This window comes from Pelodiscus sinensis, chromosome 13, assembly GCF_052426305.1.
Source record: "Pelodiscus sinensis isolate ZL-2025 chromosome 13, ASM5242630v1, whole genome shotgun sequence".
NCBI lineage: Eukaryota > Metazoa > Chordata > Testudines > Trionychidae > Pelodiscus > Pelodiscus sinensis.
Genome location: NC_143064.1, coordinates 45,382,410 through 45,397,512, shown reverse-complemented (window position 1 = coordinate 45,397,512; position 15,103 = coordinate 45,382,410). Strand labels below are relative to the sequence as shown.

Here is a 15,103-nt window from a genome sequence, read left to right as displayed (position 1 = left end):
TCTACATGACCTAGGCAGCCCACCTGCTGGGCAGTGCTCACAGACAGAGGCCAGTAGGGGTGATCCACAGCCCACAGCATAGCAACCAGCAAGGCACTGACACTACATCACAGCATGGGGGTGAGTCAGTGGGAATCTCACATCACAGCGCAGGGGGGCACCGGAGTACAGAGCAGACAGCCCCCCCACTATGTCACACCCTGGAGTGCTCGCCTGCTTGCTGCAGGGCTCTGTGCTTTATTAGCTGCGAGGCAGACTGGCAAGGGTGCTCCATGATGTGCAGAATAGAAATCTCCCGCGAGCTCGCTGGGCCCAGGCATTGCTAAGCCAGACAAAAACTGGGGATGCAAGGTTGGTGCAGGTCACAGACCCCTATCCTGACGGCTGTAGCCCCGAGAGGAACATCTGAAAACAGCACAGGCCTGCTTGTAAGCACCCAGCTCCCAAAGGCAGGACAAACATGGCAGCTCCTACAGCATGCAGGTCACCAAGGGGGAGGCACCAGGCAGCTGGAATCAGGAGTCTGAGCCTCCCCTCACACCCCAGGAAGTGGCGGGAGGGAAGCAGGCCCCACAAGTGTGACATCCGAGCCTACTGCTGGCGCTGAGTGGTCACAGGCCACGTTGACTCTGGCCAATCATGAGGTCAGGATGAAATTTGTGGGCACGTTGTTCCACCATTGTCCAACAGGGGGCTCCTTGTGTCTTCCTCGATAACAGTGCTGGTTGCAATCGGAGACACGATACCGAACTAGAGAGACCTTGGGTTCGATCCAGACTGGCAGTTTCTCTGAAACAAAACAAAGAAGGAGCACAGCAGCTGTGGGAGATGATGGTGGTGACGATACTTTGGTATAGAGAACGTGGTGAGTTTAATTTAGAAGCCATGGGCCATGACTGAGTAAGAGGAGAGGTTTTGGGAGACCTGGCTTTGGGTGGGGGACAAGAATTCTCACATTTATTTCTGGGTTCCGAATGGAAGCACGGATTGGGGAGGGACCGGGATCTGATGGATGGAGGGCTGGACTAGGACCCGGAGACCTAGGTTCTATTCCCAGTGCTGCTTCTGGCTGACCTTGCACAGGGCCACGTTGCTGCTCTGTGCCTCGGTTTACCAGTCTGTAAAGCACTTGAAGATCTATTGATGCAAAGTGCTACATCAGCGATAGTTGTTACTATATCAGGGATGCATTAGCTTGTTTTGGATTTCTATCACCACTGCTGGTATTTGGCATGGTTTCTATGTTCTGAGGGGAAATGTGTGTAAATTTCAGGGCCGGTGGTTTTGTTGTCTTTGCAGCAAGCTTGTTGATTTTTTTAATTAAAAATAACCCGCCAATGGCAATCACAATGAGCTGTGAGGTGGCTCTGCTTTTTTATTTGGCATAATATCTGTCCTCTGAAATGTTCTAATATTGTCAGAGATGGAAGGAGTAATACTGGGTGTTTCTGGATATTCAGAGAGGTAACCCACAGTGGGGCGTTCATTTCGGAAGAGCAGTGCTAGTCAGTTTCACTGCTGCCCTGCTTCTGAGACAGACAATTCCGTTAGTGCAGAGTAGTGGAAAGTGCCAAGTTGATTGGAAATATTTTAAGCAAACTTTTTTTTTTTTTGTTTGAAAAATACAAGTTCATCAAACCCGACACTCGTCCGTGGGAAAGGGTCAGCTTTGATGCATTTCTCAACTTGAAACATTTCATGAAGTTTCTAAATTGGTGAAACATCTCTTTGTAAATGAAAAATGTCCGTTTTCCAATTAGTAATGCCTTTTTTGTTTAAAAATGTACATGTGAAAAACTGGTCATAATCAAACTAAAAGTTCCAAAAACCATTGTGACTGCCCGGAACACGTTTTAGGAAGGGGGCGCAGATTTGGTTCATGAACATTTTCAAAGTTTCAACTTTTCATAGAATCATAGACTAGAATCCTAGAGCTGGAAGAGACCTCAGGAGGTCATCGAGTCCAGCCCCCTGCCCAAGGCAGGACCAATCCCAACTCAATCATCCCAGCCAGGACTTAAAAACCTCTAGGGATAGAGATACCACCCCCTCCCTAGGGAATCCATCCCAGTGCTTCACCACCCTCCTAGAGAAAGAGTTTTTCCTAATATCCAACCAAGACCTCCCCCACTGTAACTTTCAGTGTCTGAACTCTTGAACATTTTCACAGGATGTGAAAAATGTTTCCCACCCCCCTCTGGTAAAATGCTCCAGATGGGGATCATTCCCATGCACTTGGCACAGTTGCAAAGGCCTGTCCAAGGGGTAGGGCCATGGAGAAGCAGACTCCCAATCTTGGCAAGTCAGTAAGAATGGGTTGGGGGACACTCGTGGTATCGGTGTGCGCAGTGGGGCAGGAATATATTTTTGCTTGGATGGCTGTGCACTGGCTGTGGGTCGTGTGTGCTTCCAGACACAGTTGTCCCATTTAGACAGCACAATGGGATGAGGCCAAGTATAGTGGCCACTGGTACTGTTGAGCATCCTTTCCTGTTGAATCTGCTTTCATCACCAATGAAGAGGATTACCAACCCTCATGCTTCAAAGCATCAGCTGATCAACTGTAGGGGTCAGGAAGGAATTTTTTTTTTTCAAACACCTTCGCCCCATTTGCTAGGTATATTGGAGTAGCATTTCAGAGTTCCCTCAGTCACCACGGTTATTGACACCAACTAAGAACCAGATTAGGGGTATGGCTACACTACAGTTTTGTTGAAAAAACGGCTGTTTTTCCGACAAAACCTGAGTAACGTCCACACTGCAATTGCGTTTTCGAAAGTAAAACCGCAAGAGCTCTTTTGGAAAAAAGCTGTGTGGTCTGGGAAGAGGGAGTTCTTTCACAAGAAGAGGAAAGAGGAAAAAGCACAGGTGCTCTGGTGGCCACTCCGCCCATAGTAATCACAGATTAAATGCGAGATAGTTTTCATTCAGTGTGGATTCTATCTGTCGAAAAAGCAGATCACTTTTTCAATGCGCTTCCAGTGTGGATGCTCTCTTTCGGAAGAAGTTTTTTCTGAAGATCTCTTCTGGAAAAGCTTCTGAAAAAAGCCTGCAGTCTAGACATAGCCTAGAAGACATTATTCCTTTGAATATTCAGTGTTAGCCACCACTGGGGACAGGATACTGAGGATAAGGATACTGGGCCCTGGAGAAGTGCGGGTTATGGAAAACATGCTCCCAGCAGTACCAGAATAGTTGGATATGTCTGTTAATTGATGGTCACTAAAATAGTTAACGGTGCTACCGTCTCCGCTGTCATCGGTAGGCTTCAGAATAAACACCCTATTGCCCTGAACAGGGATGGTTCAAGCTTCTGTTATAGTTTGCTTACTTGCAGATTTTGACAGCAATGTAATGAGTTACAGTCAGGTTTCCTTTACAACCTAAGGGATAGAATAAATTTGCGGTTTTAAATGTACGCTTACATTTGGCAGAAGCAGAAGGGGTCAACGGAAAAGTGCAAATGTAGCCAGCCAGTTATTAACCACTCGCTTTGCCCCTTGCCTGGTTTCGCTGGCAGAGTGACCTGATTTAGCAGAGCTAAACCTCTCTGTCCCCATGAGATACGGGTGGGAAAACCACTGACTTCCCCTTATGCATTGAGGCCTGTGTCCTGGGTTCCTGTTCTCATCCTGCTGCCTTTTGTGATGCGGTGCTGAGGTGAGAGCTAATTAGCCAAGGTGATTAGCCTCTCCTCCCAAAGCCAGGGGTGGGATGCTGTCCTGTGGGGAGGGGGTGAGGGCTGTTTGCCTTTCAGAGGGGACATCTTAAATGTGTATCATCTAATGCAGCGGTTCCCAAACTTTCCAGCATCACGTCCCCTTTTTGATTTTTGAGAAACCCTCACGCCCCCCCCCCCCAAAAAAAACCAGCAGCAAAACTTGGGGTGGGATTGACCTGGGTGGGGGGGGCGGCTGGGTTGCTTCGCGCCCCCCCCCCCCCCCCCCCCGGAATTTCTTCACGCCCACCATTTGGGAACCCATGATCTAATGAATGGTAGAGAGAAGAGAGATTGAGGACTTCTCTTCCCCTGTCTCCGAGCATCGGACCGAGAGGGACAGACAGTGCAATGAAAGGTGACTAATTCAGAACTGAAAAAAGCTCTACTTTTTCACATGACCCTGGGGAACTTCCTGCTGCAAGATATCTTTGAGCCCAGGAGCCTCGCAGGTTTCAGAAAAAGACCTGGGCTTTATAGGGCGATCCAGACGATCTAGAGTTAGTATCGGAAGTGTTTCACAAATAAACGTGAGTTTTAGAAGGGGTATGAACCCTGCTGTTTCAGCGCATACGTCAACCTCTTCCTGGATGTCTTGGTGACAAGCCACTGGACCAGGTGGCCTATTGCCCTGATCCGGGGTGGCAGTGCCTGTACCGACTGTCGTCTCCTCCATTAGTGTTGAAGGATTTTGCGAGCAGGGAGCCAATTTGGCACGGAGGTGCTGGCAGCCCCTGCTCCTCTGCTGGAAAGAGGTTGCTGCTTCTCCAGAACGACTGGATTAAATCATGCTGGTCCTTTATTATTAATTATACTTGTAGTGCTTCGGCAGCATCAAAGTCTTATCAGCGGAAAGGCAGCGTGAGAGGCCGGGCCAGGCCTGCGTTTGTCAATATCCAGCGTGGCGTGCAGTTCAGTCCCTGCTTCCATTTCATGGTGGCTGCCTGACTGCGTTCCAGCTGAAATGAGGCCTTTCTTTGCAAAATTGGGTCCTTTAATCCCAGAGTGCTGCTGATGTGCTGAGCTCAGGGCAGGGGCGCCGACAGCCATGCGGGGCCCCTGGGCAAGGTGTGTGTGTGGGGGGGTAGCTTCGTGCTCCCGGAAGGGGTGGTACGTCGTGGAGGGCAGGGCAGCCAGTGCCCCACGCTGACGCCCCGCCCCCACCCACGGCCCTGAGCACTGTCCAGATCAGCCACGTGGCGATTTCAAGGGCCGGGAGCTCCGGGTACCACCGCTGCCTCAGCCAGAACCCTCGGGCCTTTTAAAATGGCTGGTCCCTGGGGCAGTTGCCTTCTTGCACCCGTCCCGGCAGCGGGCCTGGCTGATGCTTTGCCTCCTGAGATGTGAAGGGTCCTGGTCTAAGACCCGTCGGTCTGGGCGCCAGGCAGTCCGAAGCACCCGTCCAAGGCCCCTCTGGCCCATGGATGGGGCACTGGGTCTGCTATGGGATAAAGGGGCTGAGCCCCCCCCCCCCTGGGGGAACAGCAGCCCATTCCCAGCAGGATGGAGGTGGCTCGGAATGAGAGATGAGTTATAGGGCCCATCCCTAGCGCCCCTCGCCGAGGGCTGACCCAGTGCGTCATGGACGAGATTCAGCATGCTGGGGAGGCAGGCCTGCTTGATTCCCATTGCCCAGCTGGGGAACCTGAGGCACTGGTTGACCTGAGTTCCCGCAGGAGGGCCGTGCAAAGCCAGGCAGAGGCGCCAGGCGGCCTGCTTCCCACTCCGGGCGGCAGGAGAACATGCCCTCTCTACAAGAGCAAGGACCAACCCTTGTCTAAACCGCAAGTCCTTCCCAGCCTAGCGAGAGCCGTGCTGCAGGGCAAGCTGTCCCTGGGGTGCTGTGGTCCAGCGGTGTGGGAGCAGGGAGCGAGGGGGACACCGAGGGTAGAAAGCCTGGACCGGCTTTGAAACCAGCAGAGTCAGGGAACCGCACTTATCCCCCCCGCTCCCTCCGTGGGGGAGCCCTCTCGGCGAGGAGGGCTGCTTGGGAGACGCGCCTGCCACTCGGGCGATGCCAGCCCGTGCCCTGACCCCGCAGAGGGCCCCTCAGCAAGGTCGAGGCTGGCGCCGGACTGGGCGCCGCAGCCAGGCGACGAGCAGCCTTGGATTTACAGCGCCGGGGATTAGCATCGTAATGGACTTTCCTGCCCTCGCCTCCGCTGACAAAGGAGCCAGGTGGCTCTGGCAGGGAGGGGGAACTCCAGGTTCGGTGTGCCGGGGGCCGAGGGGCGTTTTATCAGCACCACAGCCGGGCAAAGCAAAACCGAGGCGTTTCCTCGGCCAGTTCTGGCAGCCTGCAGAAAGTAAAGGTGCCCCCGGCCGGTCCCTGCCGGTCCGTCAAACAGCAGCCGTGGAAGCACGGGGAGAGGGGAGGGAGTAATGCGCAAGGGGATGGTCTTTTGCTTACAGCAGGGTATTGGCAGCCAGGTCTCCCGGGGCCTGTTGCTGGCCCTGCATTGCCTTGCAGTGTGGGCTAGTCGCTCCGTCTCTCTGGGCCTGTTTCCTTACCCTCAGCATGGGAGCTCCCGGGCTCGGCTCAGCCGAGTCCTCCAGGGCTTTGGTGTCGCTGCCGTCTGAGCGCTGGGTGCGGGGCAGAGCGGGGAGGTGTGTGCGGGGGGCCCAGGCTGGCCTAGCGAAGCTTTCAGCAGTGCTGGCTCGGCTGGCGGTTACCGTCCCCGCCCCGGCAGCAGGAGTTTGTGTGGAGTCAGGCTGAGCGGGAGCGGCGCGATGCCTCGCTCAGCGTTTCACCGGCCCACGCTGGCGCTGGGCATTGTTGGCGTTTCAAATCGCCGCATTCTCCTCTCCGGCCGGGAGCGTCGCAGAGCGGATAACGAGCTGCCTAGAGCCAGGCCCAGAGCTGCCCTAGAGCCGGCAGCTGTGCAAGCGCGCCCCCCCATCCCCCCGGCTCTGCCCTCGCCCCTGCTCTGCCCATACTGAAATCCGACCTGCAGCCCCTTTTGCTACTCTGGCCCACACCTGAGCCCTGCCACGGCTTGGCCAGTGCCCCTCAGCCCTGACCTGCAGCCCCCCTCCCTGGCTCTCCCAGGCCCGAACCCCACAGCCCTGACCTGCAGCCCCCTCCTCCCCCTGGGCTCTCCCAGGCCCGAACCCCACAGCTCTGCCAGTGCCCCTCAGCCCTGACCTGCAGCCCCCTCCTCCCACTGGGCTCTCCCAGGCCCGAACCCCACAGCTCTGCCACTGCCCCTCAGCCCTGACCTGCAACCCTTCCCCCCGGGCTCTCCCAGGCCCGAACCCCACAGCCCTGACCTGCAGCCCCCTCCTCCCCCTGGGCTCTCCCAGGCCCGAACCCCACAGCCCTGACCTGCAGCCCCCCCCCCCCCCCGGGCTCTCCCAGGCCCGAACCCCACAGCTCTGCCAGTGCCCCTCAGCCCTGACCTGCCGCCCTCCCAGGTCGCCTGAGGGTCACAACTGGTGAAAACTCATAACGATGGGTTGCAACTAGTCTGCTGTGGCGGCGTGTCGGGGTTCCCCCGCCTCCTACACCCCCGTAGTGGCACGAACAGACCCACCAGCCAGTAGAACAGAGGGAGTTTATTGCTTTTCCAGGATACAGCACAGATGTCATCTGGTTACAGGCCAGGCCTAGGATGCCTCAGCCCCCTTGAGATGGGGGAGACTGGGCCCCTAAATCTCAGCCCCTTGCTTAGGCTGCTTCCTCCATGATACCAGACAGAAACTCAACCTCTCTTCCAGCCCAGCCCCCCAGCCAGGTGCTGGTCTCCGCCCTCCTCCCTTTGCCTCCCTCCCTGGGTGTCTGGGTGAATCCACATTTGGGAGAGTCAGTGAGAATCTCCCATCCCAGCGCAGGGGGACCCGGGTCACAGAGCAGACAGCCCCCCACTACGCCTCACCTGCCCTTCCCAAATTGCAAAACAGGAGGGCGGTCCCAGCTTGAAATCAATCAACGGGACAGGCTGCAAATCGCTGATGTAGACACTAACAGCAGATAGCAACAGTGGCAACCTATGCAGTGTTACTGCTGTTCACGTTGTATCAGAGCCATGACACGTGGCAGCTAACCCGTGTACACTTGGGTCTGCTGTGTACCTCGGTGTCCATGGATGTGGGGTGGGGAGGTCTTAAAATTCCTACTAGTGCGCGTTAAGGTAGAGGCATCCGGCCGAAGGGCTGGGGCGGGGCAGAGCCAACGTGCTACCACCGAGGATCAGAACAAGCTGGCGTTGAGTGGCCCTGAAGCCCTCCTCTCCCTCCGGAGGTCTCCGTGTCGTCCAGGAGCCGGGTGTCGCACGGCAGCGCTGCTCCCGGCAGAGAGCGATCGAGATGAATCCCGCCTCACGAGGCAGCTACAAACGAAGAGCTCGGTTCTCGTCTCCGCCGCGCTGTGCTGTCACCCTGAATTGTGTATCTGGTGTCGAAACCTCGCAGTGCTGGGGGCCGTTGGACATGCAGCTAGATTGGAGTCCAGCGCGGAGGGATCAGCTGCTGGACTGCGGAGAGAGCGAAGAACTGACGCGTCGCCAGAAGGGCAGGAAGACTCTTCGAAAGCCGCCTGAGTCGTCCGGACAGTAACACCCTGCCCGAGCCCGGAAGCAACGTTCACTTTCAAACACTGGGAAACGGTTTCTGACGGGCCGGGATGGGTTCTCCAACGCGACCATTTAAAAACAAGATTGGGTGTTTTCCTACTTCTGCTTGGTCTGTGTGGTGCAGGAGGTCCAACTACACCAGGGTGGGGGATAATTTTTTGCCGGGGGCCACTTCAGAAATGTTTGACGTGGCCCCGGGCTTCATCGGAAAGGGCGGGGCCTCAAGTGGAAAGGGCGGGGCCCGGATACTTCCCTGCTTCCCCACCCCCAGACCGTGATTGGTCTGGGGGTGGGGAAACACCTTTGCCCCGCCCCTCCGAGGTTCCCTCTAGGTGCCCATGCCCCTGGCAGTGGGAGGAGACTTTGCACACTTCCCCTTCTGCCCCCAGGCCAATCAGAGCTTGGGGGCGGGAGAGTGCGTGAAGACTCCTCCCACCCTGCCAGGAACATGTGGTGCTTCTAAGTGCTGTGTGCTCCTGGCAGGCTGTAGGAAACGTTGTGCATTTCCCCCTGCCCCCTGGCTCTAATTGGCCTGGGGGTGGGGGAGCGGCAGGGCCTCTGCGGGCTGGATCGGGCCCAGGGAGGCCCTTTTGCCCACCCCTGCAGTAGACGGTCACAAGGGTCCTTCCTCATTTTATTCCCCTGGGGTGGTCAGCATAAGGGCTTGGTGTCTTGTAGCCTTTCAGTGCCCAGCCCCCTGCCCAGTGTTGTTGCCGGGTTGTGGGATGGCTCTGGCTGTCAGTGTCATCTGTCTCTGGTTCAATCGTGCACCGGTGCCACCTTTTCATAGCCAGACACTCCAGCGATCAAGGCACCACTGAGATTGTTTTCCTCGGCATGAATGGCCCTCCTTGTTCCCGCTCCGGTACTGACTTGCAGCATGATCTTGGTCACTTCACCTAACCTCTCCGGATCTCGGTTTTTCCCTCTGTGAAATGGGGCTGTAATAAGCTACTGTCCTGTTGGCAATCCCTGTGCCACTTGGTTACACTGTCCCTCTCTGCAGCTCTCCAGAGCCGAACCCATCGCTGGTGATTCCACTGGCTTCAGCGGATTCACACCAGGAAGGGATTTGGCCGGTTATGTCTCTTAGCTGAGTGTAGCATCAAGGCCGCACACTAACCCATTGCGCGCAGATAGCAGAGTCCGGGAAGAATACGGGGGTCATTGCGTATTTGTTGGGCATGGTGGCACTCGCAAGTGCCATGGTGCTTAGCAAAGCTGGGGTGACCACGCTGCCTCTGAGGTATGGAGATGGGGAAATACTTCCATTCAGACAGGGAACTAGCAGCTGAGTGAGCTGATCGGGCCTCCCCATGGCAAGGGGGTCAGCGAACTCCGCATTGAAAGAACAGCAGTTCGAAGGGGCAAACCGTAGGGGATCGGGTCATGACACAAGACGGGCCGGATGACGCAGACGTCAGTGCCCTGGCCGCCTGGGGCACAGAGGTCTCACTCCAGCGGAAGGATGGTGACGTGACTCTCAGACCCCTTCCATCACACACAGCTCTGAGTCCACGCTGCTCCCGGGGAGCCCAGACAGCTCTGTGGGCTGGGGCCGGATGCCTCAGGTATCGTCAGCCCAGCTGTCAGCGAAACGCCGGCCGCAGAGCCCTCGTTTCCGATGGCGAGGTCGGAGGCAGGCAGAATGGGCGTGGCAGCAATTGCCATTGTGGAGGGACACCCAAATGTTTGGATGCACAAACTCAGCAAAGCTGAGCGGGAAGCCACGGAGAAAGGAGACACGCCGCTTCCGGCAGGCCTTCCCCAGCGGGGCCCACCCTCGATCCTCCACCCGGGGGCCCCTGGCAGGTGCAGCCTGCTCCCTCAGGAGGTAAGGCACGGCCCCCCTGGGGGGAAAATCTTCAGAGCTGCGCTCCTGGAGCTGTATGGCTCCTCTCCCTAGCGTAACGCGGCAGGTGGAGAATGTGCCTGGGTGGGGGGGTTGGTCAGTGTACGGACTTGGTGCCCTTGTGTTGCGGGCTGGCTACGGCCGTCACTCGCCCTCTCTCCCTCTCCAGCCATGTGATGCCGGAGGAGAGCGGTGATGCTATGGAATGTGGGCAGCTGCCTTCAGACGCTCTGCGACAGGTGACAATCCAGCGGGACCCCCTCTACGGCTTTGGTTTCGTGGCTGGCAGCGAGAGGCCGGTGGTGGTGCGCTCGGTAACAGCAGGTAGGCAGGGGGAGAGGGGCTGTCCGGAGCGGAGCAGCCGCAACCGGCGGGAAGTGAGGAACGGGCAGAGCGGGACAGGACCTTTCCGCGGCTGGGGCTGGCAGGCACCCTGAGGCAGACCCGGGAGTGCAGGTGGGATGGGTTTGAGGGTCAGTTCTCACACCTGGGGAGGACAGTGGGGCAGAGGCTAGGAAGATATGGGGCCTTCAGACCCCCCAACTGACGGGATGGCGTCTGAGGGAGCTTGGAGGTACAGCAACCACCCCCAGTCCGTGCCCTGTGCTCCTGGGGGCCTTGCCCATTGGAGAGGGGGCAGTGCCCGTGGCAGCCAGGACCCGGGTGAGCCAGGCCTGCCCCGGGCTGGCCAACAGGGCGACCCAAACGCTTGGAGCTGTGTGAGGAGGGTGGCCGAGCGCATCCACTGAGGGGCAGAGGAGCCCAGGAGGAGGCAGAGCCCCTCAGGGCGGGGGACACATAACATGCCACTGCTAAGGTGGCACCGGCAGCGCCATGGTTACTAGCCCCTTGGCCAGCCCTAAGGAGGCGTTCTCCGCCTGGGCAGCACCTGGAGCCTCTGCTGCTGCCCTGAGTCCCCTGTCCCGACAGACACTGCCGTTGCTCAGGGCCTGGGACAGGCTGGCAAAGGAAAGGGGCCACAGGCAGGAACGCGGGAGGGGGCCCCTGAATCGAGTGCGTGTGGGAGGAAGAGAGCAGGGCATCACTGGGCAAGCCAGCTCCCTCTTCCCCATGGACCAGCAGACACCTTCCTCCGTCTGGGTCTCAGCCCTTCCTGCGAGTGGGGCCCCTAGCCAAGCTGGAGCAGGTCCCCGGCGTGGCGCCGGTTTCTTGTGGAACAGGAGCAGGCCACGTAGGAGGGCTGTGAGACAAGCCATGGCCCTTGGTGCCTGCGTGAGCGGTGCGGGCAGCCGAGCTGGCAAGAGAGCCCCGTTGCTGGGCTCTGAGAATGGCCCCGTTCCTCTGCCGCCCCCTCACCACGCTGACACGGGAGGCTCCCTTCTGCTGGCAGGGACTCTGACACGGCCTCTTCTCCCCGACAGGAGGCCCCTCTGAGGATAAGCTCCTGGCAGGAGACCAGATTGTGGCCATAAACGATGAGGATGTGAGTGACGCCCCAAGGGAGAGGTTCATTGACCTGGTCAGGTAACGGAATCTCCCCCCACCTCATCCGGGGGCAGGGGAAAGGGCGGCGGAAGGGGTGTTAGTCACAGCTCTGCCCAGGGCGGGCCCAGAACCGCCGGCCCAGAGCCTGGGAACTGGCCGCATCTCGGCAGCGCCACAATGGAATTCAGCAGCCACGGCCACGCACTGCAGGGACCAAATGGGCGCTGCTGGAGTCAGGGCTGGTGCGGCACTGCTGTGGGGAGCTCACCCCGCCGGGTCTGGATTATCCCGGGCCGGGCACTGCTGTGGGGAGCTCACCCCCCTGGGTCTGGATTATCCCGGGCCGGGCACTGCTGTGGGGAGCTCACCCCGCCGGGTCTGGATTATCCCGGGCCAGGCACTGCTGTGGGGAGCTCACCCCGCCGGGTCTGGATTATCCCGGGCCGGGCACTGCTGTGGGGAGCTCACCCCGCCGGGTCTGGATTATCCCGGGCCGGGCACTGCTGTGGGGAGCTCACCCCCCTGGGTCTGGATTATCCCGGGCCAGGCACTGCTGTGGGGAGCTCACCACACCGGGTCTGGATTATCCCGGGCCGGGCACTGCTGTGGGGAGCTCACCCCCCTGGGTCTGGATTATCCCGGGCCGGGCACTGCTGTGGGGAGCTCACCCCGCCGGGTCTGGATTATCCCGGGCCGGGCACTGCTGTGGGGAGCTCACCCCCCTGGGTCTGGATTATCCCGGGCCGGGCACTGCTGTGGGGAGCTCACCCCGCCGGGTCTGGATTATCCCGGGCCGGGCACTGCTGTGGGGAGCTCACCCCCCTGGGTCTGGATTATCCCGGGCCAGGCACTGCTGTGGGGAGCTCACCCCGCCGGGTCTGGATTATCCCGGGCCGGGCACTGCTGTGGGGAGCTCACCCCCCTGGGTCTGGATTATCCCGGGCCAGGCACTGCTGTGGGGAGCTCACCCCCCTGGGTCTGGATTATCCCGGGCCGGGCACTGCTGTGGGGAGCTCACCCCGCCGGGTCTGGATTATCCTGGGCCAGGCACTGCTGTGGGGAGCTCACCACACCGGGTCTGGATTATCCCGGGCCGGGCACTGCTGTGGGGAGCTCACCCCCCTGGGTCTGGATTATCCCGGGCCGGGCACTGCTGTGGGGAGCTCACCCCGCCGGGTCTGGATTATCCCGGGCCGGGCACTGCTGTGGGGAGCTCACCCCGCCGGGTCTGGATTATCCCGGGCCAGGCACTGCTGTGGGGAGCTCACCACACCGGGTCTGGATTATCCCGGGCCGGGCACTGCTGTGGGGAGCTCACCCCCCTGGGTCTGGATTATCCCGGGCCGGGCACTGCTGTGGGGAGCTCACCCCGCCGGGTCTGGATTATCCCGGGCCAGGCACTGTTGTGGGGAGCTCACCCCCGCGGGTCTGGATTATCCTGGGCCAGGCACTGCTGTGGGGAGCTCACCCCGCCGGGTCTGGATTAGCCCGGGCCGGGCACTGCTGTGGGGAGCTCACCCCGCCGGGTCTGGATTATCCCGGGCCAGGCACTGCTGTGGGGAGCTCACCCCCCCGGGTCTGGATTATCCCGGGCCAGGCACTGTTGTGGGGAGCTCACCCCCGCGGGTCTGGATTATCCTGGGCCAGGCACTGCTGTGGGGAGCTCACCCCGCCGGGTCTGGATTAGCCCGGGCCGGGTACTGCTGTGGGGAGCTCACCCCGCTGAAGGCTGCCACTGGCAGGAATTCTGTTTGCCTGACCCACCCCCACCAGGCGCTTGCCCACCCAAGTGGTAAGCCCGTCCGGCTCTGAGGACTCAGGCGCATGGCCGTTTTGCTTGGGGCAGAGCAGGAGTGAGTCACGGTTCTAGCTGTGCGTGACGCTCACCAGTGGTGCCTGTCGTAGATCTCTGCTTGCTCTGAGGAGCCCACGACTGGAATTAGAAAGACAGAGAGCTGAAGGAGCCGGGCTGAGGGAGCAGGACTTGATCCCCCCATGTCCCACAATCCCATTTCCCCACAGCTGGTGTCAGCTGGGAAAGGGCTGAGGTGCTGCCAGAGGGATCTGGATTTCAGCGCTCCCTGCCTGGGAGGGGGTCCCCGCCTCGTTGCTGGGAATCCCCAGCCACCCTCCCGCCTTTGAGCAGCCAGACCTTAGACAGCCGGGCTCAGCTCTGGCTCACGCAGCCAGTTCAGTACAGTTTCTGCAACAGAGGCAGAAGCTCCCACAATCCAGACGTCCCCCACTGGCACTTATTACCTGGTGCAAAGCCCCTCCGGGAGGCGGAGAATATCTGAGCCGCTGCCTGGCTGGGGAGAGAATTTGCTGTCTCAACCCCCAGCCCAGGCTCTTCCACCTTGTGTTTCCATCTGCCTCTCTGCCCCGGGGCTGCGAGCAAACCTGCCCTTCACCGTCCCCTCCCGTCCCTTCTCTTGCAGGAGCGCAAAGGATTTCATCGTCCTCACGGTGCTGCAGACCCACCAGGTGAGCTCCGGGAGCTCTTCTAACACAGGAGTCTGCTGCAGGCCTCATAGGCAGGCTGAGCACTGGGGAGTGCGCAGCGACCGCAGGACTAGCCGTCACCAGCAGGGGGTGTTGCAAGAGGCGGGCGTACAGCACGTTGGGAGCAGTCCGAGTTCACAGCTACCCCTGTACCAGCCGCCACCAGCAGGGGGTGTTGCAAGGGGCGGGCGTACAGCACGTTGGGAGCAGTCAAGTTCACAGCTACCCCTGTACCAGCCGCCACCAGCAGGGGGTGTTGCAAGGGGCGGGCGTACAGCACGTTGGGAGCAGTCCAGTTCACAGCTACCCCTGTACCAGCCGCCACCAGCAGGGGGTGTTGCAAGAGGCGGGCGTACAGCACGTTGGGAGCAGTCCAGTTCACAGCTACCCCTGTACCAGCCGCCACCAGCAGGGGGTGTTGCAAGGGGCGGGCGTACAGCACGTTGGGAGCAGTCGAGTTCACAGCTACCCCTGTACCAGCCGCCGCCAGCAGGAGTCGCTCTAAGGGGGTGGCCTAGGAAGCCGGACTAGGGCTGGAGGGGGGGAGGCTGGTGGCTGCTCAGACAGGGCCTCCCTCGGGATGCCGGAGTGTGCGGGGGAGCGGTGCAGCAGTGCTGGGTGCCTTACTGGGGTTCAGCCATGAATACAGACCTGGTGTGTTTGTGGCCAGCCCCGGGGCCCCCGTGGACTTGGCACGATGAGACCTGGTGGGAATCCCCCTGAGATACGGAGCCACTGGGCTTCCCCAGGCCTCTCGCCTCCTTGGCACGCCGCGCGGCCGGAGACCTGCCCGGCACTGCCGGATGCTGGCTCCGGGGGGCGAAGTCGCAAAGAGCCCGCGGCAGCCACCAGCCATGAAGGCAGGACGTGGTGTCTGCTCCCCGAGTCGCTGATCTCAGAGAGCGAGAGGTGTGTGAGGGCCCCTCCACTCTCCTGCTTGCTTGCTGTCTTGGAAAGAGGGCGTTTCTGCCCAACACTGTTCCCCAAAAACGGAGCGAACGCCGACCTCGGCCG

At 59.7% G+C, this 15,103-nt stretch overlaps 1 protein-coding gene across 1 annotated transcript in view; it reads left to right on the top strand.

Moving 5' to 3' along the window:
* Window positions 1-15,103, top strand: part of FRMPD3 (FERM and PDZ domain containing 3) — an 80,492-nt gene that overhangs the window by 19,091 nt on the left and 46,298 nt on the right. Inside the window, exons 2-4 of the mRNA XM_075896708.2 lie at window positions 10,311-10,465; window positions 11,524-11,626; window positions 14,026-14,071. Coding sequence (XP_075752823.2) covers window positions 10,318-10,465; window positions 11,524-11,626; window positions 14,026-14,071 — 297 coding nt within the window. The 5' untranslated portion in view covers window positions 10,311-10,317. The remainder of the gene's footprint in view (window positions 1-10,310; window positions 10,466-11,523; window positions 11,627-14,025; window positions 14,072-15,103) is intronic.